The 25523-nt window shown below is 44.2% G+C and overlaps 1 protein-coding gene and 1 long non-coding RNA gene across 3 annotated transcripts in view; one reads left to right on the top strand and one right to left on the bottom strand.

Moving 5' to 3' along the window:
• ATG10 (autophagy related 10) overlaps window positions 1-24799 on the top strand; it is a 150973-nt gene extending 126174 nt beyond the window's left edge. For both annotated transcript variants that reach the window (XM_075932200.1, XM_075932201.1), the window contains exons 6-8: window positions 22002-22099; window positions 23059-23178; window positions 23577-24799. In XM_075932200.1, coding sequence (XP_075788315.1) covers window positions 22002-22099; window positions 23059-23170 — 210 coding nt within the window. In that variant the 3' untranslated portion in view covers window positions 23171-23178; window positions 23577-24799. The remainder of the gene's footprint in view (window positions 1-22001; window positions 22100-23058; window positions 23179-23576) is intronic.
• LOC142829915 (uncharacterized) lies at window positions 2053-7154 on the bottom strand. Its single transcript, XR_012904830.1, has 2 exons — window positions 7018-7154; window positions 2053-6908 (listed from the first exon to the last, which is right to left on the bottom strand). It is a non-coding gene; the product is annotated as an uncharacterized LOC142829915 (long non-coding RNA).
• Window positions 24800-25523: the final 724 nt, after the last annotated feature.

Below are 25523 nucleotides of genomic sequence, written 5' to 3'. Positions count from 1 at the left end.
GCCTCTGGCTCCGTTTCTCAATTGCCTGAGTGGGGCTTCCCAGGGGCAGAATTCACACTCCTAGGCACTGGGGCGCTCTGATCCAGTGGATTGTGGATATTGCCAGACCAGAGAATCCTGGATTTCAGAGGTACAACCTGTACCAGTCTTACTAGCATAGGTTGTCTGAAAGTTGTTACAGAGAACAAAATCTAAGAAAGGGCAGTTGAGCTGAATATTTGTTCTGAGCTAAAATTTTCGGTGACAGATTGAACTTAAAGGTTTTATTTACTCTATAAAAACAACTAATGATACTCTTGAAGCTAGCAAGTACTTTATAGTGTTTGACTACTCTCCCATTCAATGATGCTTTCTTCTAATGATTATAATGTTTTAGTATTTACAGAGCAATTTGTGGGTATGGATACTACTCCTATTGAAGTTGATGGGAAAAGTCCCTTTGACATCAGTGGGAACAGATAGCTGTTCTTTAGAAAACTGCATAAATATTAAATAGTACAGCATTTACATATTTGATCAAATGATGCTTTATACATAAGGGTAAGGGGTGGAGATTTCTGTAACCCAGTTTCAGAATGGAGATTCAAGTCATAGCTATATTGTTACTTGAATTAATTTACTGTAAGATGGAGGTTGAATACTGCTTTCCATGCACAATATTAATTGAATGAATTACAGCTTAATTGTAATGGTTCTATTAATTTCTCTCTGATGCCATGGGAAAGTTACTTTTGAGTCCCTAGATAAAGCACAAGAGAACTCCCTTTCCTTACAGAAGTCATTGTAATGCCCGGCTATGAGTATAAATTCCTTGGGACATGGTTCTTTTCTTATATGACTATAAATGTCTCTGTATAGCAGCATTACTATATAAATAATATATACAAATAAAAGGGCCCCACAGGAACACCACTAGTAGGAGTTTTCTGGCAGATACTAAATCAACACATCCCTTCTCTGGTCTGCGATGGCTCACTTTATGGGCAAAACTGGTTGGTTTTGCCACTCTTCTCTAGGGATGTAAAAAGCAGTTCAAAAGGTAAACGTGTAATTGCTAAAAATTTAGCGGTTACACACATTGGAGGTTCTGCAATATAAAGCTTACCAGCAAAGCCTTCTCGAGAGTGGGCCCACTCCCAGGGAGCCACACCATGGCCAGCCAGAGCAGCCCCTGCCTGTGGTGGGCCCCCTGGGGCTGGAACAACACCACGGGGAGCTGCTCCAGCTCTTACCAGCTAACCTTTTATATCACTACTCTTCTCTTATCTCTCCAGCACTGTGCAGTGTTCAGATGGCTTCCATTGCTCTTCCCTTTTCCTCAGGATATCTGCAATCCAGAAAGTGATCGAAGGCCATTCCGCCTCACTCACAACATGTAGATGTTCCTGTGAAAAAGTTGAAAGAACTTGCTAGCTCAGTCTGAGGAAAGTGAGAACAGTTGAGAAACACTGGCTACAGGCAATGAGTCACAATCCCCCAGATGGAAGAGGCACAAAAATAATTAGGGAAGGGTTTTTGTGGTGTTGAAAATTGTATTGCAATTTAATGCTAAGGAAATCTTACTATTCCAGGTCAGGTATTTTCTGCCAATCTCTCAAAGCACACACAAGTTAGATAGGCTTTTTGTTACCACTGATACTTTTTTTTACTCTTATTGTAAATGTAAGGGGTGGTCAAAATATTTTTTTTGCTTCAGATAAAGGGGTCAAAAGGCTGAAAATGTTGACACACTGGCAAAGCTAGCAAAAGGTCCACTGTTATTTTCATTCTGGCAATGGTATTTTCATTAGTGGCCAGTTAGGTATCAGTGCTCACTGTAGATCTTTAAACAGAGATTCAATTTCCATAATAACTGGAAAGGACTCTTCTCTCCTAAATGGCTCCCTTTCAAAAAAGATTTCAACTGACAGATTATATCCATCCAGATGATGGGTTCTTTTCTGAAATTTTCTAGAACTTTTCATCACCTACTTGTTGCCGGCACACAGTGCCCGAGGGGGGCAACAGCTGGGTTCGTTGCCTGGTGTGTGCATTCCAATAAACACACCGGTGTGGAGAAGCAAAAAAAGTTTATTTGAATGTTCAAATAGGTGCGAGGAGACCAGACAGCTCAAATCAAGCACACGCACGTAAGCAGTTTTCTTTCCTTATATACCTAGGTTGTTTACTTGAAGGAAAATAGTGAACTGTAGCAAGTTTCCCACGCTGGGACATGTTCTTCCTCCTCCCCCTTTACAGAAACACATCTGAATTCTTCTTCTATATTACTGATAGTAACTAAGCAACTTCAAGGTCTTGCTGTTCCCAGCTGTTAGCGAGCTAGAGAAAAGTTATGACCTGGGGGAAGGAAGGGGCGGAAAGGGGGGGGGGAGAGGGCTTTTAGGGTGCTTGGGCCTAGAGCGGGGGGGCTTCATCGATCCTTGTGATCTTCCACTTCCCCGAGTTACCTAGGATCATGCCGAGTGACCCCAACAGCTCCCTCCTTTGCGAATACTCAACAAACTTTTGTCTGAGTTTTCGCATATTCTGAGGACAAAAGCTGATTAAGTGCACACACACCCAGCAGTTGGAGAGATTAAATTCGCGGGCGAAGGCAAGCTTTAGGGCTTCATATGTGTTAATAGCCAAGTTTGCAGAGGCTCTTCCCTATCCTGCATGCATGGAGGGCGACACGGGAGACAACAAGAGACTGGCACTTGTGGCCAAAAGTATTATTAGGGCAAACTCTGCATTAGAACCCATGGTGAGTCTACTGGACAGGGCAGCTATGTTCCTAACAGAAACCCCTAACCCTTTAGTGCTTTTTAAACAACAACTTAAGTCCTAGAGTGTCAGTGGATGATGCTCTGGCGGGCTGGATGGTCCACTGTTCTGCTGGCGGCGATGTGGGCACTGCTTTCAGACGCGAGTGATGAATCTAGTTTTTGTGTCCTTCAACCTTTGCTGCCGTGTGGGAAACTAGCAGGACGGTGTGGGGTCCCTTCCACTTCTCCCGGAGAGGCTCGTCCTTCTAGGTACGAATGAGCACGGAGTCTCCCGGCTGCAAGCAGTGGACAGGGGCATCCACTGGAAGAGGCTGAGTGTCTTTGGTGTATCTGTGAAGAGAAGAGAGAACAGCAGACAGAGAGCACATATACTGAGATAAAAAGCCGCATCTCAGTTCCTACTCCCCTGCCAGAGCCGGTGTCTTATTCATAGGCCATGCCCTTCCAAACATAATTTCGAAGGGGCTAAGCCCTAATCTACCCTTTGGGAGAGCGCAGATGTGGAGCAAAACAATGGGCAAAGCATCAGGCCACCGTAGGGAGGCTTCATGACAGATTTTCGAGAGGTGACGCTTAAGGGTCTGATTTGTGCGTTCCACCGCTCCACTGGCCTGCGGTCGCCATGGCGTGTGGAGCTTCCACGGGATTTGTAGGGCGGCTGCTATGTGGTGGACAACCTTGGATGTAAAGTGGGTTCTGTTGTCCGATTCTATCCACTGGGGCAGCCTGAAGCGGGGGATGAGTTCCTTAACAAACTTGAGAGCCACAGTCTTGGCTGTACAGTTACGGCACGGGAAGGCTTTAGGCTATCCGCTAAATCGATCCACCAGGACGAGGAGGTATTTGAACCCTTGAGTCTGCGGGAGCTCAGTGAAATCTATCTGCTAAACCAATCCCGGGCCTGGGATGGGTTCTAGAGTAGCTGGTGGTACTGAAAATCCTGGTCGAGGGTTGTTCTTTTGACAGACCAGACAGTTGGCCTGTATCTGAGATGCTAGGGGCCGAAGTCCAGAGGTTAAGAAATATTTATTCATAAGCTGGATTAGAGCCTCTTTGCCGGCGTGAGTGGTTTGATGTAGTCTCTGCAGCACTGGTCAGATTAGGTCCTTTGGTATGAGGATCTTTCTTTCTGTGGAGTGGAGCCATCCCTCCTTTTCCCCGAGCCCAAGCTTGGTGGCCAGGTTTCTTTCTTCAGATGAGTACTAAGGGGTCGGGATCTCCCCCTCGGATGGGATGAGGGCCTACATACAGGCGTTCTCTGCTTCCAGGAGCCGAAGAATGTGGGCCCCATGCTTGACCGGGCAGCCTTGGGCTGTCAGCATGCCCCTCTGTTTCTACAGACCAGCATGAGCATGTAGTACTCTAAAAGCATATCTGGAGTCGGTAAAGATGTTGACCCGTTTTCCCTCTGACAGTTCGAGCGCACGGGTCAGGGTTACCAGTTCAGCAAGCTGGGCAGATGTCCCAGCAGGCAAACCCTCGGCTTCCACGGTATCGTGGAGGGTCACGACAGCGTAGCCCGCCCTCTTTTGCCCGTCTACTACAACACTACTACCATCAGTGTACCACTCACAATCCGCATTAGGGAGCGGTTGATCCTTTAAGTCCGGACGGCTGGAGTATTGGGCATCTATTATCTCCAAGCAGTCGTGTTCCTGCTGTTCTGTCTCCGGTAAAAGATTGGCTGGGTTAAGGGAGGGACAGGTTAGCAAGGTCACTTCTTAAAGCAGGTTTCTTTTCATATATTACAACATTCGCCTAATTCTTTCTACACTTCTACAGAGTTCATTTTTCACCTTCACATACCTTCAAATCATTTGCTTCGTCTTTCCAAAGAAAACATTTCTCATTCTTATTAATTTAACTTTCTAATGACTTTATTCTTACTTTCCTTATTCCTTCCACTATGTCCATAGGGCTCCAAACCTTTCGCCTGGGAGGAGCTGAACGCTGACAGGGGTTTGGTGTGTGGCTTTTCCTGGGACCCTTGATGACCATACTAGGGGGTACACCTGATCCTCCCACTGGCTCCACTCAGGGGCTTGCACGGCAGAGGGCTCAGCTGCCAGAGTCATTATCCAGGCATTCTCGGGGGGTAAGGTAAGGGTTATTTCATCCTGGGTGAAATGCAGGGTGGCACCTAAGCGACAAAGCAGGTCCCGTCCCAGCAGCGGCGTTGGGCACTCGGGGAGATAGACTAGCTTGTGAGTTATAGTTCTGTTTCCCAGAGCGCATTCTGCTGGGGCATACACTGGACACTGGGCTCCTTTTCCTGTGGCACCCACCACAGTGAGGGAGTCCGCCACGGGCAGCTGAAGGGGTTAGTTTACGGTAGTTCGTGCCGCCCCAGAGTCCACTAAAAAGTCTATTTCCGAATTTCCTACCCTCATTTTTACTCGGGGTTCCGGGGGCAGGATGATCCGTTTCCCCTGACACCCCTATTCATGAATCTCTGTTGCCATCATGGGGGCACATTCTCTTTCGGGGCATTCATGTTTCCAGTGTCCCTCCTTTCGACACAAGGCACACTGGTTGCGACCCAGACGTCTTCCCTGCAGGCCAGAACACCCGCGTCCACGGCCCCGTCTTCTTTCCTGTAACCTTCCTTTTGCACTAGCCTGTACTGCAGCTACCATCATTTTCACTTGCTTCTTTTCCTTTTCTCCCTCTCTCAGGGAATAAGCCCTATTTGTAGTTTCCAGAATCTGTGCCATGGACATGCCTATTAAATCCTCCTTTTTCTGTAATTTCCTTTTAATATCAGGGGCTGCACGGCTGGTAAAGATCCCCTTTATAATAGCCTCAGTTGCCTGGTCATCGGGATTTGCGTTAGTATTTTGCCGAATGGCGTCCCGAATCTGCTGCAAAAAGACAACTGGACTTTCCTTTGGTTCCTGTATTAACTCATATGGTTTTGCCTAGTTGTTATGTCAGACAGCCGAGTGCCGGAGACCATGTAAAAGCAACTCCTTATAGGAGGTGAGATGGGTGTACTGCAAGGGGTCATTAGGATTCTACCTAGGATCTGCTAGGGGAACCATGTCTGCAGGCTCAGGGAGGTTTTGTGGATCCCTTTCATGTCTCCGCTGTGCTTCCTCCCTTGCTTTGGCTATAACCTGATTCTGCTCTACCTCAGAAAATAGGGTCCTCAGGAGGATATTACAGTCATCCCAGTCAGGCTTGTGGCTAGCCAGACACCCCTTGAACACTGAGATAAACCGGCTTGGGTTCGTGGAGAATTCTCCAACCTGTGCTTTAAAGGCTGCTAGGTCCACTGGGTTAAAAGGCACATGGGTGTAAACTTGCATAGTAGTGGCCCCTCTGCTCCTTGGCGGGCTACCACAGTCTCGGTAATCAGTGGGTAAAATCCTACAGAGGGGGCAACCTCTGGGACCTGAGGCACCTGTTCCTTATATAGTGGGGGTGCTGAAGCCGAAGGGGACACTGACTCTGCCATTACAGCTGTAGGAGAGCTCTGGGGGCTCACATTAGTTACTACTGCACCCAACGGAGTTAAATTACACTGTTGCAAAATATCTGTTCTATTTCTAAAAGCCATAAACAACTGCGCATATAAATGTTCATGCCATTTACCCGTTCGCTGACAAAACAGAAGTAATTGGAGGATCGTGTTATAATTAATTGATCCTTCTGGTGGCCACCTTTCCTGGTCCTCTAGCTGATATTGAGGCCAGTCTACTGTACAGAACCTTTTCAGTTTACTAGAATGCATTCTAAGGGCGTACACCATGCCCTGTCGCCTGCCCCATAACCTCAGGAGACACTGGGCGTCCCCAGGTCTTAACAGGCGAAAGTCCACCCCACTGGACTGTTCCTACCTTATCTACGGGACTGGATCCGCACCGTCGCCCGCAACTGCTTCTCCACTATTTGAGCACGTTGCACCGTTGTGCCCTCCAGGGTCGATCAAACCGTGTCTCCGCCGAGGCTCCCGATAAAGTCACTGGTGCGCGCTGGGTGTCGGTCGTTGCCACAATCTATCGACCACCGAGAGGGGTTCGGGCAAGGCTAAATTTCAGCCTCGAGCCCCACGTTGGGCGCCAAGAACTGTTGCCGGCACACAGTGCCTGAGGGGGGCAACAGCTGGGTTCGTTGCCTGGTGTGCGCACTCCAATAAACACACTGGTGTGGAGAAGCAAAAAAAGTTTATTTAAACGTTCAAATAGGTGCGAGGAGACCAGACATCTCAAATCAAGCACACGCACGTAAGCAGTTTTCTTTCCTTTTATACCTAGGTTGTTTACTTGAAGGAAAATAGTGAACTGTAGCAAGTTTCCCACGCTGGGACATGTTCCTCCTCCTCCCCCTTTACAGAAACACATCTGAATTCTTCTTCTTTATTACTGATAGTAACTAAGCAACTTCAAGGTCTTGCTGTTCCCAGCTGTTAGCGAGCTAGAGAAAAGTTATGCCTGGGGAAGGGAAGGAGTGGAAAGGGGGGGGGGGGAGAGAGCTTTTAGGGTGCTTGGGTCTAGAGCGGGGGGGCTTCATCGATCCTTGTGATCTTCCACTTCCCCGAGTTACCTAGGATCATGCCCAGTGACCCCAACATACTTGACTTATTTTTGGAAAGTTTACTGTAGTTTTCATAGAGATTCTAATAAGAGAAGGATTATCATGTTAATTTGATTCTATCAAAAAAAGAAAAGCTAGCATGGGTAATATCAACAGTCCTCTTTTGCTACATAGGAACATAAGATTTCTCAAACCACCTCAGATCATTTTTCCAGCAAGTGCTAATTCCTGTAGTAGCCACTTGATGAGACTTTAGATGGAAAAAGAGTATGTAGCTCTATATAATGCACATATACCTCTCAGATGATGCAAGACATGATGAAAGGATGGGGGAATTTTTTTCTAGGCAAACTCAGCACAGACCAGTCTCTGTTGGTGAGGCAGAGAAGCTTACAGAAAGCATTTTTTCAAGTCTGGGAAATTTCAGTATGTCTACACTACTATTAGACACCCATAGATAGCTGGAGCTAGTGGACTTGGGTTAAAATGCTCATGCTGAGGGATTATTTAATTGCAGTGCAGATGTTTGAGCTCAGGCAAGGTAGGAGAGTCCCAGTGCTCAGGCTGCAACTGAAATGCAAACTTCTACACAATTAAACAGCCCAGGTCAGCTAGCTTGGGGACACTGTGGGAGCTAATTGCAGCAGGAACAACTGGTGGGGAGCGGAGGGGTCCACAGGAAACCATGGCCACATGACCATCCCTTTCCCCACCCTCCCGCTGAGCAAGGGCTAGGACAACCTCCCTTCACTCCAGGCCCTGCCTCTCTCTGCCCCTCCCCTCCTCTTCTCTACCCAAGCTCTACCCTGCCCTGCCTTTTCCTCTAACTCCCTCCCCTAGTGATGCAGCCTGGGGGACTAATGGCTACTGGCCAGCCTCTTGTCCCCCCTCCACACTCTATTTGTGAGGGCATGTGTCCACCACGTGTCACCCTTGAATTGCAGCGTAGACATAACCACTGTATCATAGCCAAATGCAGGATGGAATAATTTGTTAACACATATTTCAAGGGACTGTTCAAGGTGGAAATAACAAGTAGTTCTGTGATACCTTAGAGATTAACACCAATATATAGTATCATGAGATTTCATGGGCAAGACCTACTTAATCAGATGAGTTCAAGGTGAAGTTTCCTTTTAACACCTCTTCAGACATGAGGGAGGAGGGGTAAAGGCTGGGAGGAATTTAAAAAGGTGGCTTTGGAGAGTAGTTTTTAGTAGGTTATGAATTGTTGTAATAAGCTTCAAGTCCAGTGTCTCTTCTGTCCATGATTTTTAATTGCAAGCCATGTTATGAATTTAAGCTCCCGGACTCATTGTTTGCAGGTGTTGTGAGAATGAGGACAGAAAGGCTAGATATAGAGTGATATGGTGTTTTTGTCTGTTATTTTTTTGTGTTCACTTGAGAGCAACTACAGCAATACTGCATGCATGAAAATAAAGTCATACTTTTATTGATGCTTCAATGCTATATGTATTTGACAGAGAAAAATGGGTCATCCTGTTACTGATCATTGTAGAAAATATTTTTTATGATACTTATTTGTGCAGCTACTGTGTTACGTGAAATGGTTTCTTTGCCTTCTATATAAACTGCAAAACTTAGATGGGAGTACACCATTCTTCTTTTCTAGGTTGTAATGCCTCTGGTTTGTAAATCTTGTGAGAGATGTGCTTGCCGTCTCCATTCCTGAGAGTCCTTTGTTCCACCTGAGTTGTATCTGATTCCCAGATTGTTATGATTATCAAGTACACCTTTTTAAAACATATTTGTCAGAAGCTGGTGGGAGAGATTTTAAAATCAGCTTTTTCCCCCTAACTCCTCATTATTTAATCATGATAGTGAATCTGGCTCATATCTCATCCATACTTCCCCAGCTTGTTGAATCTTCAAGTTTTGCACATTAGATGAATTTCTTAACTTCAGAACAGATTTTAAATAGTAATTAATTAAGACTTCATGCAAGATTACTAAAATGTTGACAACTAAATTAATCTTATTTTGGCAAGTATGCAACGAGTCATCTGTTTTATTTTCTTGAAAGAATGACTGAGGTGCCAATTGTGATAATATAATTGCATGCCATTTTTCCCACTATAAGTCCCTTTTAAAAACTTTTACAACTAAGTTACAAACTTCTGAGATGTGTTTTTATTTCTGTAATGAAAAAATGTGTTAGCCTTTTAAGCCTAATTTTACAGTCACACCATTTACTCTACTGAGCTTACCAGATCCAAGTTTCAAGGCTGGGCAGGTTTGATTTTTTTTGGATCTTCTGTGGAAATACTAAATGGCTACGTCTAGACTGGCATGATTTTCCGCAAATGCTTTTAACGGAAAAGTTTTCTGTTAAAAGCATTTGCGGAAAAGCGCGTCTAGATTGGCACAGACGCTTTTCCACAAAAGCACTTTTTGTGGAAAAGCGTCTGTGCAATCTAGATGCGCTTTTCCACAAAAAAGCCCCGATTGCCATTTTCGCGATCAGGGCTTTTTTGAGCAAAACAAATCTAAGCTGTTTACACTGGTCCTTTTGCGCAAAAACTTTGCGCAAAAGGACTTTTGCCTGAATGGGAGTAGCATAGTATTTCTGCAAGAAGCACTGATTTCAGACTGTAGGAAGTCCGTGTTCTTGCGGAAATTCAAGTGGCCAGTGTAGACAGCTGGCAAGTTTTTCCGCAAAAGCAATTGATATTTAAATGGCTTTGAAGAACAACTCTTAAGACTGACAAGGAAAGTGGATTAGCAGCCATGGCAGGGTGTGAAACACCAGGGTGATGTATTGAAGGCATTCCAAAACACTGGGAAGATGGGGTGCCACATTCTGCATGAGCTGGAGCTTTTGTATTGTTTCCACCTTCATTACCAGCTATGATAAATTACTGTAATCTAGTATATGGAGCACTGATCCTTGTCCAGGCAGAAAGGGGACTCAGAGCTTAGGCTCCAGCTGAACACAAGCATCTACACTGCAATTTTATAGTCTGTAGCCTGAGCCCCATGAGCCTGTGTCAGCTAATACAGACCAGCTACGGATGTTTTATTGCAGTATAGACATACCCTAAAATGTTACATCATCCTCTTCCACACAAAGAGTCTGCCCCCATTCATCAAGGTGTATGTATCAGCTTGTTATTTGAAATATTTCTCCTTCAGACAAGCAACACCCTGTTCTTACCCAAAGTTAATTTGATCCAACCATTTTTTATGCAGGCATTGAACTCTTTTAGGTATGGTACCCTCCTTATGGTGTGTTACTTTCCATAAGCATTCATTAGCATTTCTAGCTTAACATGCAGCTCTGCTCTGAAAAAGTGACAGGAAAAATGTCATTTGAAGATTCAGTATTTACCAGTTAACTAATTTCTGTATAAAGTATGCTCACTTCAGAAGTAGGATGTTTATAATTGTCAATTCTGCAAACTCGCCCTAAGATCTGTAAGTCAAACTAAAAAGATCTTTCTTTCTCATTCATCACCGCTAATAATGATTCCATAGGCCAGTCTGGTACACTTGTGTTTTACAACCCTATTGACTTCACAATCTGTCTCAGTCACATGTATACAACTCTGTTCTCTTCAGGTTTCAGAGGTAGCTCTGTTAGTCTGTTTCAGCAAAACTAAGGAGTCCGGTTAGCCTTTAAGGTGCCACCGGACTCTTTGTTGTTGCTACTCTCTTCAGTGGAATTGGTGGAGTGTAATTATTTGCAGTTGGAATTGAATTTACAATTCTATAGATGATGCATGAAAAATAAATAGTATCCAGCTCACTCTCTGTAGGTACTGCAGGGTTATTAGGAATAAAAATTGACTAATAGAATGTCAGATTATCTGACTATGAATACACAGGGAGAACAGATCTAATGAATAAGAAGGGGCCATTGTAACATAATTTTTCTTCAGCATACAACCTGACTTTCAATCAGAATATCCATGCCTTTTTCTGTTCCCCTGCACAGTTGCTCAGTAGTGGAAAAAATTTGCCTCCCTCTGTATTTTTCCCATTATTTCTGATCTGATTTTTCCCTCCCATATACCTCTCTTGCTAAATATCAGTTCAGTATTATTCTGATTATTTAAGAGGAAGGAGTGTAGCACTCATTTTCAGACAACAGCAGTTATGCTTTAGAGGCTACTGAAGGATGATTACTACAGACAGACACGTGTAATTTCTCCATTCTGTTGTTTGGTTTTTGACAGTGCTTGCATCTAGGAGTTGCTTTTCAGTACAAGGTTCCAGTGCTCAGCTACGTAATTAAATTGGCTAGGCTTCTCTTTGTAAATAGAAAACAGGACAAGTAGGATCTATGGCCTAAGACACTATGTTATATACCACAGTTCACAAGGTAGGTGGAGGTTTTTAGTCTTTGTTGGAGTATGAAGCCTTTACAGCAAACCTCTTCCATCAGTCATTTTGCCAACCCTGAAGCATTTTCTTATTATCAAATTTGCATAGCCAGTAGAAACCTATTACTAAAACATTTTTATGAAATTGCTGCTTTAATAGGCGTATTGCAATCTCGTTCAGTAAGCAAAACAGAGTACTATACAATTAGTACTGTAATGGTATTATTATTGTGATCTGTAACTTCTCAGAATGATAAAAGTTCCTTGTGTAATTGCAATTTTATAAAAATGCTGCTTCTGCAACATAGTGATTCCATAGTAATAGAATTTCTGTTGTAGAAACTCCATTATTGGGGCAACGTTTTCTGGAGAATTGCACAGAGAAAATTTGGAATATTCTTTATGTGACTGCTGTTGCCTTTTTGGGGAGTGTGACTGGTCATTGTAAACCCACTATGAATATACTGACTTTGCTTCAGTATTTCAGCAGGCTGCATTGTAATGTTTGAAACTCTGACCCCTACTTCCCTTTTAGGGCATGACCAGAACAGTGCTTAAGCCAATGTGTAACATTAAGCATACCAGTAGCCCCGTTACTTCAAGTTCAACATGCCTAAAGTTACATAGTGGCTCATGCAGTGTGCTGAATTAAAGAAACCTCTCATTTTGTTTTTAAATGAGAAATGTTCCATTTTCTTAAGGCAATTGTTTATCTGCTCTGTAATATTGGTATTAGTGAGGCTGACCAGTACGGCAGAGACACAGAGAATAGATCATTCCATGAAGTTATTAAAAAATTGCTATTGACAATAAACTGAGAAACATAAAATACTGGTGTAAGCATAATTGTTGGATGTAAGAGTTAAAGATGGGCATTGATTTCATTGGCAAGTACTGTTTAAAACTGGTGGCATGATAAGGCCATAACCATTTACAGATGGTGAAATGAAGAAGACGTTCATCTTAATTTAATACATCACTGTTCCCATTGCCCCACTTGGAAAAGATTATGTTGAATTTTTACTATTTCTACCATCTTCTGCTGGATAGAAGACTGGCTAGAAATTGCAGGTAGTGCTGGAAAAATGTTTGAGCAAAACAGTGCCTGCTGCTGCACTCAATGGTAGCGCCTTGATAAAAGGCTTGACATCCCTCCGTAAATTATTTTTTATCAAAGCAACATCATGCAAACTGGATGTGGCAGAAGCTGTCTTGGACAAGAATCCCTTGCACTATGGTATACATAGAGAGGCCATAAATGTTATGATGGATGTTCTAAGGCAGTTTAATGTAGCACTGGAGAAAATAGAAGCCATTACTGTTGGAAGTGCTCCAGGTATGACAGAGAAAATAAATGGCGCTATTACAGGAGATGTACAGACAACAAAATACCTGCTGGCTGGGGGAGCAGGAGCAAGATTAGCTACCTATTGCTAATTAGACATTGCCAGGAGTAATAGTTATTGTTAATTACCTCCGTTATTTTAGGCTGCACATAGGCAGTGCTAGCCCTTTGGAGGCCCTAAGCAGGAATATTTTGGGGGCTTCCACTGATGGCCTAAAAAAGTGAACAAGGTTACAGTTACAGTTTAAATAGTAACTGTTTAAAGTGGAGTGATCAGAGAGTTAATTAAGTTCAGCCATCAAGGGACTGATACCCTTCCCAAAAGGCTGCTCTTGCACTTGTTGAAGAAAAAAGCTGGTCATTAACTACAATGTTTGAGCCCCTCATGGACAGGGTAGGATTTAGGGGCAAGTGACCCAAGCAATTACCTAAGCTGCTGGGCTTGGAGAGGGGTGTGTGTGCATTGTGCTGTTTTTGTTAGTGAAAATAGCATGTTTAAAGTAAAATGTTTCCTGTATTCCATATATGGATTCATTTATCATTAACTTCCTTTGAAGAAAGGTTTGGACAAATGAAGCCCCAGGAAAATATCTGGTGTGGTGGTGATAGTGGTGTTTTAATGACCTGCTTATGACTAGCAGACAGGAAAACACTCTTGCATATTTGCACAGACCTTCACTGGACTCTGACACTCGGGATGTTCAAACATCAATGATAAAGATTTTGGTCAAAATAGACAACATCTGTCACATAGGAACCACTTTCCACTTCAAGTTCTCCAATTCATGATGCAGAGCTGAAGGACACTTTTCCTAATGTGTGGATTGCTTTGAGGATTCTGCTGACACTCCTGGTTGCAGGCACGAGAGATTAATACAGCTCATTAAAATATATCTTTGATTGATAGTTGTCACTGAGGCCGTGTCCAGACTCAGGGGTTCTTTCGAAAAAAGGCTACTTTTTTCGAAAGAACTTCCCCTGCGTCCAGACTCAAGCCGCGTTCTTTCAAAATTATTTCGAAAGAACGCGGCTTTTCTTTCGATGGCGGTAAACCTCAATTTACGAGGAAGAACGCCTTCTTTCGAAAGTTCCTCTTTCGAAAGAAGGCGTTCTTCAATGTAAAGAGGCCGTCTTCGAAAGAGAGCATCCAGACTCGCTGGGTGCTCTCTTTCGAAAAAGCGGATTTCTCTTTCGAAAGATCCACCTGCAGTCTAGACGCAATCTTTCGAAAGAGGCTCTTTCGAAAGATGCTTTTAAAAGAGCCTCTTTCGAAAGAAGCCTGCAGTCTAGACATAGCCTGAGAGACTGACATCACTTGTTATTTTATCGTTTGGCAATGCCATTGGCCAGTCTGTGGATCTCTCGTGCATGCAAAGTGTGTATACAAGTCATACAATGGGCTACACAGACAATAAAAAATAAGGTTTAACAAAAATAATAATAATGAAAAATAAGTTTAACAAATTGGAGGGGGGGGGGAGGCAGTGGTGCATGCTTAAGACATTTCCTGCCTGCGGCACCATTTAAACTAGGGTGGCCCTGCTCAAGTAGCATGTGGTTTGCATTTCTTTTTTCTGTAACTAAGCAAAACTGAATTTAGTTTCAAATACAGGATGAATCTCTCTGACAGGACCACAGAGACTCAGTGAAGGGCCAGAAGCCAGAGCCCTGCAGGAGGCTGGGAGCTTAGCCAGGCTGGCTGCAGGGAGGCCAGTGGGAGTCCAGCTGAGCCTGTGGCAGGGAGGCTGCAATACCAGTGGACTCCAGTGGGCAGCAATCTGCTGTGGTGGGCCTAGGAGACCTGGTGGTGGGACCATGGGGCTGTCGCAGCAGGGCTGACAGGGCCGAGAGTTTTGGCAGTGGGGCCGTTGCTGCCCCAGTAGGACTGACTGGGTCAGAAATCCCAGTAGCTGAGCAGCAATCTGTTGTGGGGAGGGGAATGGGAGTTCTGGCAGGAGGACAGCAGGCTGGCAGGGTTCATGCCGCCAAGGCAGGTCTGGCCAGTCTGGGAGCACTGGTGGTGGAGACATTGGTTTGCCGCGGTGAAGCTGAGAGCCCCAGAGGTTGGGCCGTGAACTGCCATGGCAGGGCAGCTGGGCTAGTTGCATGTGGGGAGCCTGCTGGGAGGTCAAGCAAGGAATGGAGCTGGGCTCAGGGACCTGGTGGAGGGGAGCAGAAATGACTTCCCCTAATGCAGCAAAATCCCTTCTTCGGGACCACTCAGGTCCTGAGGGTGCTGGACCAGGGAGGTCCAACCTGTACCAAACAAAAACTAAAAACTCATCTCCTCTGTCACATCTTTTGCCCATTAACCTTCTCTGTGTTATTCCATGCCAGAAGCTAAGCTGCATAAGCTGGTATGGACCAGCCTTAAAAATCTTTCTTGATGCTACCTAATAAAGTGGTCTTTCCACAGAAGGTAAAATAAGCTACAGTTTGAGCTGAAAAGTCCAGAGGAGCTGCTACTTGCAAAAATTCAATTTCCCATGAAAGTTGGGCAAGACTCAGAGAAGAGATATGCAGATATGATGGGTTCCAATTTATGCCACTGAACAGATTGTATTATGAGTCTGTGTGGGGTTATATAGAGGAAAATAATGTAGCAGATTTCAAATAAACTGACTCACTACCTGGCATTCTGTTACTGTCCAGAAGAGTTGTGTGCAACCCATAAATGTAAGAATCCATGCTGTACAACTCCAGATAGCAATTGTGGGAATAGGCTAGTACCTCCTGCACATTACTGTGAAAATTTACCACTACACAAGTTACTTTGCAATAAGATTGATTTCTAGCTAAAAATAACCTAAAACTGCGACCTTGCCCTATCTCACAGGTTGAGAAACAATGCTGATACAGGCTAGGGGTCATTAAGCCTCCGCGCTCCTTCCCCCAAAATCAGTTGGGGCCACACACAAGTAAAAAGCAAAAAATAAAGACAAACCTCTCTTGCCTGCTCCCAAGTGAGAAGCAAAAAAAACCCTCCTCACTCAAACAACTCGGGGCAATAAGGCTTGCCCCATTCTGGCCATCCAACACTTGTGCTCTAGCCCTTGCTAGAGACTTTCCAGATCAAAATACGCAGGGATCTGGAGCGGTGTAAACATGTCATTGTCTATATGAAATTTTAATTTGTACTGACTTCACCAGTGCTTTTCATGTAGCCTGTTGTAAAACTAGGTAAATATCTAGAAGACCTCTGCATATCCCAGGTTGAGAACTATTAAGTTAAAGTACAATATTGCTTTCTTAGAATATAGTTCAGTATCTAATTTACTGCATATCACCATTTTCTCTCACAGGTGCAGCAAATAATAAATATGTGTATTAAGTGCATTCTCAGAGAGCTTTTGTTCACTCCCATTTAGGGTGTTTTTGTAGCACTTCTTAAGGATTCTGGATTGACTGTTGTAGAGACTGAAACCCTCTCTTAATTCACAGAATGGGCGCACCACAGATAGCAATAGTGCAGGATTCCCACACTGCCCTGCCAATGTACTTCAACACTGACCTAGAAGAGTTAAGACAAAGGTTATGTCATTCTCCATTGCCGATTCAGTCCTTAGCTCCTGTCATGATAATGAGGCTTAGCCAGCAGCCTGGGAACTAAAGGGTTAACTATACTTAACTCAGGTAGTATTGGCCAATAGGAACGTAGGTAGGAATTTCAAACTGGGACAAAGGAATTTTTGGTTTCTCCCTCCTTTGTCTCTGGGACAGTTTTTCTCCAGCTACTGAGGGAGTCAGACAGAATGTCTCCCTCCAAGAATAGACTCTTCACTCTTCTGTAAGTAGGATAAAGTTTAGATAAATCCATTAGGTTTTATTGTTTTATGGTTTGGGAAATGGGATCTGATGTCTGTGCATCAAAAATGGGTTTCTCTCTCTTTTGCAACTAAGTTTGGGCCCATGGTGGAATTCCCCATGAGTATATTACTTTGTGACTCTACCATCTAGTCATTATGCTTGCAACAGAAATATTGTGGTGATAATAAAAGTTCTTTCTTTTTTCTTTTCTTAACCTGGTATTGGTTAATTTGTGTGTCCTAGTTTGTACTTTAGGGGTGAGATTTCCCAAGTGATCTCTCCCCTGATTTTCTTATCTTTACTTGGGTGGTGGCAGTGGAGTTTTTATCCCCAAAATTTAGGTTAAGATTTTGGGGGGAAGTTTTTTACCAAAGCGTGGAAAATAACGTTTTGGGGTACTTTTGCAGGCCCCCACTTCTGCATTTATCTTGCCAGAGTGGGGAAGGAGCCTTGACAACTCCTCAACTATCAACAAAAGCACTAATGAATGCCAGTTTTGATTATATGAAACCTCACAGTTAATTTCATATAGGCCATCGTACAATGTTGACATTCAGCTTCTACCAACCTGAGCAGATTTGACTTGATGACCTGGCAATAAAAAGGCTTTATTTCCTATTATCAATTCCCTATACCACTCATTCTTGTGATGATACTTACCTATGTATTGGCAACTATCATCATTTCCCTCACAGAGGGGAAGCTATGTTAGTCTATATCTGCAGAAATAATGAGGAGTCTTGTGACACCTCCAGATTAAATCTGTTAGTCTCTAAGGGTGCATCTACATTGCACCATAACTCAAAATAAGTTACACAATTTGAGCTATGCAAATTGCATATCTTATTTGTCAGGGTGCAAGCCCCCACCATGCCTCAGTGCCCCCTGACTGTCCTCATCTAGCCCCTCTCAGGGCAAGTTACAGTCCATATGGGTTGCTCATCATTAGCAATGGGGTTGTCTCAACTGCCCTGCTTACCTCGGTGGCATCATGAACCACCTCCAAACCAGGGTTTTGTCTCCAGCCCCTAGCCAAGAGGAGTCTTGGCTGGCCCTTTCCCAGCCCTTCCTGGCTATCCTCAGCTTGTCTCCCTCCTAGGAGCTCCTACTTTCTCCACAGTCAGCCCTCCACTGACTTCCCCCACTAAGCAAATTGTGCTTCTCTATTTATAGTTGTCAGCTGGGCTCTCACTCGTCCTAACGGCTTCAGCTGGCCTCTCTGTTCCCATCCCTTGCTCAGGGACTGAGTCAGGGGCTTAAAGGGCCAGTGCAGGGCAGGCGCCCTGTCACATTATTTCAATTTCGAAATAGCTTATTTCATCATTTATTGCTGTCTCAACAGCATCAAATTTCAAAATAAAGCGCTATTCCAAAACGTCTCCTACTCCTCGTAGAATGAGATTTACAGAGACGTCGGAATAATGAGCCTGAAATAACGGGCATGCTGTAAAGATGCAGGATAGCTATTTTGGGATACTCTGATATCCCGAAATAGCATTGCAGTATAAACATAGCCTAAAGGTGCAACTACACTGCATCCATAGGTTGAAATAAGATATGCAATTTGAGTTACACAAATTGCAGATCTTATTTCAATCTAATTTCAAAATAGTTTATTTTGAAATTTGGTGCTGTCTACACAGTGCCAAATTTTGAAATAAACTGCTATTCCAAAACATCCCTTAACCCTTGTGGAACAAGCATTACAGGGACATCGGAATAGCAAGCCTGTTATTTCAAAATCTATTTTGAAATAATGGGCTGGTTTAAAAGACATAGAATAGCTATTTTGGGATACCTCCCAAATCCTGAAATAGTGCCGCTGTCTAGACATACCCTAAGGTGCCATAGGTGCCTCCTTGTTTTTCCTTCTCAGAGGTGCAGATTCAGATATTTAACCTTAAATTTACTTTAAGCATGATAACAGTTGATTAACAAAAGGATGGGGACACGATCATTTACAAGACTTGGAATTCAGGATTTAGCCAAACTTTCCAGCTTCAACATGCAACTTCACTTTGTCTCCCTGATCCCTCAGCAGTCTCATCCCTTGCCTCAGTATTACTTTCTGGAAGCTTTTGTGGTACGTATTTGGTGGACTTTGGATAATTATGTGTTGTGATGTCCTGTGCTGTGGCTTTCATATCGAAACATGAAGTACATTGTATGTGGTACATATCCCTGACCTTCAGGTTTTGAACAGTTCCAAGCAGCACAGTATTCATGTTTTTTGCTGTCTCTTGTTTAGGGCTGAGTACACTATAGCATAATAGCAAATACATTTACATTTCTGACATTAGACACAGCTGTTTGCTTAATGGGATTCTTTCCTACTTTTCATTGTAAAGAATATTGTCTCTGAGAGTGTTGCTTTGGTCCACATTGAGAAAATTGCTGATAGCTTTGACAAAACATCTGCTCATAGACGTGCCAAACACCAGCAGTATGAAATTAACAAAACGGGTCAGCTTCACTGGTACTATTCAGAATCCTGGGCATAGCAGTGAAACTTTCAAGAATTGTGTCAAGCTCATAGCGCTGCTTCTGCTTCATAAAGTGTCAGAGACAAGCTGTGGAGTTACTGACAGGGAAAAAGACCGAAGAAATAGATTGTGAGGTGCAATAGAGTAAGTCAGAGCAGTCAGAAAGTCAGTGGAAGAGAGTGTTGCAGAAACCCTCTTCATTCCCAGCAGCCAGGACAGGAAGAAGAGGTAAAGTGTTCCATTACATTCCAGTTAGCAGGCACTCAAGATCCAAAGCCTGATATGAAATTCAGAGACTGTGGATAGTAGTAGGCTTGTAAAAATTCTAGCTACAAATCGTACCAGTGGAATGGGAGAGAGACATTCCTCTTGGATGGTGCACATGCACGCAGGTCTTGAATATGTACAGTACATCTGGCTCCTAGGTATCTGGAAAATGTTTCAGGCTCCAGGACTCGTTACAAAATAAGGAGGTATGTTAAGAGGAAAGAGGTAGAATAATGAGTTAATGAGATATTACATAATCAGTAGGCTCAGACCTGCATTCCTAACTCAGCCTATGTATATTTTGCCCAACTTGTGCAGAATCAGTCTGAATATGGACTGCTAGATACTGAGCAGAAAATGTGAATATTCAACTAGTGGAATTGTCATTGTGCTCTGTTTGGAGGGCAAGCAACATCAAGAACTAGATGAATTACCTCTCTTAATTTGGGAAGTGAACATATATTTTTGCATTATTCATTATATTTAAGGGTGCTGTCACTAATTGGTTGTTTGCTGTGCAAGTTGAGGAGGGAGTTAATAGTATGTAAAAGTGCTAAATATCTTTTTAATACCTCCAAGGAAATACTTCCGTGAGCGCTGTCTTTTAGAGACATCAGACTGATTCAGACTAGCAGCTGAATAGCAAAGATATTTAATTCACACAGGCAGTTGTTTCTCAGTGCAGAACGGCATCAGTTCACTATTACTGACAGCAGATGGTAGCAGTCTTGCATGAATTAACTGCACTGACGAGAGAAAACAAAGAGGTCTGAAAATATTTTTGGTCTCTGAATGTTATATTAAAGAAAATGCTATCCATCCCCATGTGTATGTTTTAGCAGTAGAACTAAGTGTGCTGCCACTCTAAGAAGGCTCCTAGCTATTATACTAATATTTTAAATGCTGTGGGGGCAAAACCTGATCTCAGAAAAGTCAATGGAAGAACATGCCCTGATTTCAGTGGGACCAGGATTTGGCTGTGGTATAGGCTGGTGACTGGAGAAAATGTGAGCTTTTCATTACACTGCAGGGAGACCAAGTCTATGAGAATTTTTCTGATGAGTGTAGGCAAGGACCTAGGTCTTTCAATACAATACAGCCAAACCACTGCTGAAATATGGCCCCAGAACTGGCCCACATGCACATCGCTTTGGAGTAGGGGTATCCCCAATCAGTGTAAAAACTGTGTGATGGGGTCTGTGCTGCCACCTTTCCCTGTTGTCACTAAGGAGTGCATTTACAGGGGACAGGCTTGTGACTGGGTGCCTCTGTCATGCCAATCCCTAGCTGCAGTTTCAAGCCCTGCACAAAGCCATGCTTGGACTGGGAGGTGAACTTTATTCTAGTTTTATATACACACTCACATCCCCTGTTCTCTCTCTCCCCCCCCCCTCCCCCCCCGAGCTGCAGTGTGAGCTTCTTGGCCTTAGCTGAAGATCTGGCTCAGTAGTATCTAACCTAAATATGGGTTTTGTGTATTTTGGGTGTTCCCTGTTTTGATATTTGACTTTTCTGGAATCCCTTTGAGATTGCACTTTGCTGTGACATATTAGCTCAGGGGTGGGGAACCTACAGCCCAGAGGCCAGATGTGGCCCCTAGCTTGCCTGGATCTGGCCCCTGAGGTTGGGCCTCTGCCTCCAGCATTGGGGAGCCGGGCTGGCACTCCAGCCCTGCTCTCCTCCCGTCCAGACCCTGGACCCCCATTCCTCCCACCCACCCTTCCTATCGCCAGCCTGCTCCTGCACCCTATCAGCCTCCCAGGCCCACCAACCCCCAACCCACTCCTGCACCCTCCCTCCTGCCCAGATCCCACACCCCAAGCTTGCTTCCTGGCAGTCCCCTCCCACACACTGAATTCTTCATTTTTGTCCCATCCCAGAGCATGGGGGAGGGGGACATAGAATCTACTAGTTTAGGCTCCCTAGCGTCTGGTGTTCATGGGGAATGTGGGGAGTGGCTTTCAGTTCCTCAGTCTTCTTTTTTTTAAATTTCTTCTCACTTTTGTGCAGTCCCCGACTGATTTTTCTGTGGGTCAGTGGCCCCTGATCCAAAAAAGTTTCCCCATCCCTGTACTAGATGCTAATGCCTTCTGCTGAGTATGGAGATGAAGTAGGAATCTGTTTATTTTGATGCAGTAGTACCTCAGCAGTGATCTCATCAATGTTAATGCAAATTAATTTCCCCAATGTGATAGTCAGATGTGCCAATATGTTGATATAGTTGCTGATCGGGTCATTGTTAAAATTTTGCATTAGAGCACAAGTTTGAGTGAGTCGGGGCCTGTATTGCTTTTGTATATTTGTTACTAAAACAATGGGGGTCAAATTATCTTGAAGTGAGCTGCTGAATTAAACGATGGAGGAATTGGACCCTCATTTATTCTTTTTTAAATGGCATCTTGTATCTTTTCCTAAAACAATTTTGATAATAAAACCAACGGATGGATTCTTTCAGGAGCACCCATTACTTGGTCAACCATTCTTTGTCCTTCATCCCTGCCGAACTAATGAATTCATGGCTCCTGTATTGGATAATTCACTAAGAGAAAACAGGTGAGGAACACCAGTGCAGTTTGTGAGGCTATAGTAAGATGTTTAGTGTATGTAAAATAGTTGTGTACATTTGCAAGATCAGAATAGTAGTCAAGAATTGTCATCTTCATCTGTGTGTAGTAAAACTGTGTTTTCATTTAAATCCTGTAAGTTAAAATTGAGTGTTTAAAATGCATGAGTATCTTTATTTTAAAGAAAGTTGTCTGGGTTCTAGGGTTACCAGATGGTTTAAAAAAAATACTGGACACACTTGATCTCAGATGGGAGGCTGGTCGGGAAGGAAGAGTGGGGCTGGCCGGAGAAGATCGGGGGGACGGAAGGGGGAACCAGCTGGTGGGAAGTGGGGCTGGACAAGAGGGGGTCGTGGAGAGCAGGGTTGGATGGAGGAGATACGAGAGGGTATGGTTATCAGATGGTTTAAAAAACATACCAGACACACTTGATCTCAAATGGGGGAGGGGGAGTTGGCCGGAGGAGATCGGGGGGTGGGGGGGACTGGCCGGCAGGAAGCGGGGCTGGCGGAGAGGGAGCCGGGCGCACACAGATCCCGAGGTGCTGCTGTCCTGCGCACAGCCCCGGCGGGGCGCATGGGTGAGTCTGGCCCCGGGGATTCCATCCTGCTCTGGCCCTGCCCCCACCCTCCTCCTCTCTACTGTGTAGTTGCGTGCTGCCTGGCTGGTAGACAGGCTCACGCACTGTGAGCGTGTTTACCTGCCAGGCAGTACACAACTACGTAGTGATACTCATGATAATAATAAACACTTAATTAGAAAATATCAGACATTTATATGTCCAGTATTTTCTCAATTTGTTTCCCGGACAGAAAGCTCAAATACTGGACTGTCCGGTTCAAAACTGGACACCTGGCAACCCTACTGGGTGGAAGGTTACTTTCAGGCATAGATCTGAACATCAGTAGAGATTTTTTAATACATGCATGCTTTCTTTGGTTTTTTTAGGAATATAAACTACATTACATCATGGCTGAGTATTGTAGGCCCAGTTGTGGGATTAAATCTACCTCTGAGTTATGCAAAACTAGTGTCTGAACAGAATACAGAAGCAGATTAAATCAAAAGGTAAAAGGGTTATGGCATATTTTTGAGTCTTGTATAAATTCAGATTCTAGTTTGCAAGCATTTCATCTTTTACTTCTAAGTCTTTGCTTGAGGAGTGCCTCAGATTTTCCATCTGACAATTTACAGTTTCTCCTGTGTCTTTGCCATTTTGCTTTGCACTGGAGAGATGAGTTGATGTCCCTCTGGCACTCTGCCAGCACCCTTCTTAACAGCCAGGCAGTGTCTCCAATGAAAGCCACTGTGTACTTTTGAGAGTGCTGTCTCAACAATATCAGAGCTTCTTGACTTAACTTCTCCATTGTGCATTTAATGGTGTGATCTAATGTACTTGCACTGCAATGATTTTTATTTTTCCGCTTCTACTACTTCTGATTTCTTACTATGTCTCTCCACTTCAGGGCCCACAAGTTGAAGCACGGGCATGAGTGAATTGTAAATCAGTTGCAACCTGGTCTGCAACTGAGCTCAGACACAAACCACCCAGTTCCCTCATGGTCGGCACAGCTCAGTAAGGCTTGCCATTCAGGTCTCTTTCCCCTAACAGCAACATGCCTGATGACAACTGAACACCAAAGAGCTGGCTGCATTAGTGATGCCTCACGTTCCACATGGACACAAGCTACATTCTATGTGATAACGCTGATTCAGTAGGGTCCTTTTTTCCCTGGATTTGGTCTTTACTGAGATGATATCAGAACACCTAATAAAAGGCCAAGCTTCCTGACATGGGATTGAAAGAATGGCTTTGACTCTACTGAAAGGTATCGGACTGTGTATCTAGAGAAGTATGCTATCAGTCTGCAGATGTTCACAGTTAAATTATATATGTGCACCTTGGTGTGGTTATTCCATGTTAGGGTTAGTATGTAACCTGGAAAGAATAGGTACACTTAATTGCCAGAATTCTAATGATCCCTCAGGGGGGAGAATGTTTTGTATATGTATTGATTCATTGAACAAATGGATCAGAATTGTAGATGAATAGTACTAATACACTGTATTGGCTAAAGTATACAATTCTAGAATTCAGGGTGTCTCAGTACAATCATGTGAGCATGTCCCTTACAACTTCTTCACTATGTCTAAAGGGTTTTCTCTCCTAGGGAAGGTACTGTGGTAAATTAGCATTTCTTTTAGAGCTTGTAAGTATTCATGAGTAAATGCCTGATTCTGCAGTCCTTACTCAAGCTAAACTCCCACTGGTATCATGAAGTTTTGAATGAGTAGAGACCATCCCCAAGATCTGCGAAAAACAAGCTAGAAATAACTTCAGTATGACAGTTGATTTTGATTCCCTCTGAATCACATTTTGTTCTCTGTTCTGCATTTATTTTGTACAATGCTCAGTAGATAAGAATTACAGATTTTGCTTTCAGTGGTTTAATGAAGACAACATCTACATGGGAAGTCAAATATTATAATATGTTGCAAATATAAAATTTGAGGGATTTAAAAATCTGTACTCAGAAGTTTTATCTTCATGTTTTTAACTTAGGCTATGTCTACACTGCAGAGCTATTTTGGGATACCTCTGGTTTCCCGAAATAGCTATTCTGCATCTTAAGAGAAAGCCCATTACAGGCAATCCCCGGGTTACGTACAAGATAGGGACTGTAGGTTTGTTCTTAAGTTGAATCTGTATGTAAGTCGGAACTGGCGTCCAGATTCAGCCGCTGCTGAAACTGACCAGCGGCTGACTACAGGAAGTCCGAGGCAGAAACTGACCAGCAGCGGCTGAATCAGGACGCTTGGGGCAGAGCAGCTGGGGTGCTGCTGGGTTGGTCCAGTAGCGCCCAGAGCGGCGCTGCAGGACCAACTGGCAGCGCCCCAGCTGCTCTACCACAGGCGTCCGGAGAAAAGCCTGGTCCTCCGAGGCTTTGCTCCCTGTCTCCCTGGTCTGACCAGCAGACCAGGTAGACGGGGAGCAAAGCCTTGGAGGATGCCCACAGCGGGACAGCTGCGGCGCGCCTGGACTGTCCCGCTGTGGGCATCCTCTGCGTCTCCCTGGTCTGCTGGGGGGGGGGGCCGCAACTAGTGCCCTCTCCCCCCAGCAGACCAGGCTTTTCTGCCCACGACGCCTGGGGTAGAGCAGCTGGGGCGCTGCTGGGTTGGTCCCGCAGCGCCGCTCCTCGGCGCTACTGGACCAACCCGTCAGCACCCCAGCTGCTCTGCCCCAGGCGTCCTGATTCAGCCGCTGCTGGTCAGTTTCTGCCTCGGGCTTCCTGTAGTCAGCCGCTGGTCAGTTTCAGCAGCGGCTGAATCTGGACGCCAGTTCCCACTTACATACAGATTCAACTTAAGAACAAACCTACAGTCCCTATCTTGTACGTAACCCGGGGACTGCC

The sequence above is a fragment of the Pelodiscus sinensis genome, chromosome 6, assembly GCF_049634645.1.
Source record: "Pelodiscus sinensis isolate JC-2024 chromosome 6, ASM4963464v1, whole genome shotgun sequence".
Classification (NCBI taxonomy): Eukaryota; Metazoa; Chordata; order Testudines; family Trionychidae; genus Pelodiscus; species Pelodiscus sinensis.
This window is presented reverse-complemented; position numbering and strand designations above follow the sequence as displayed.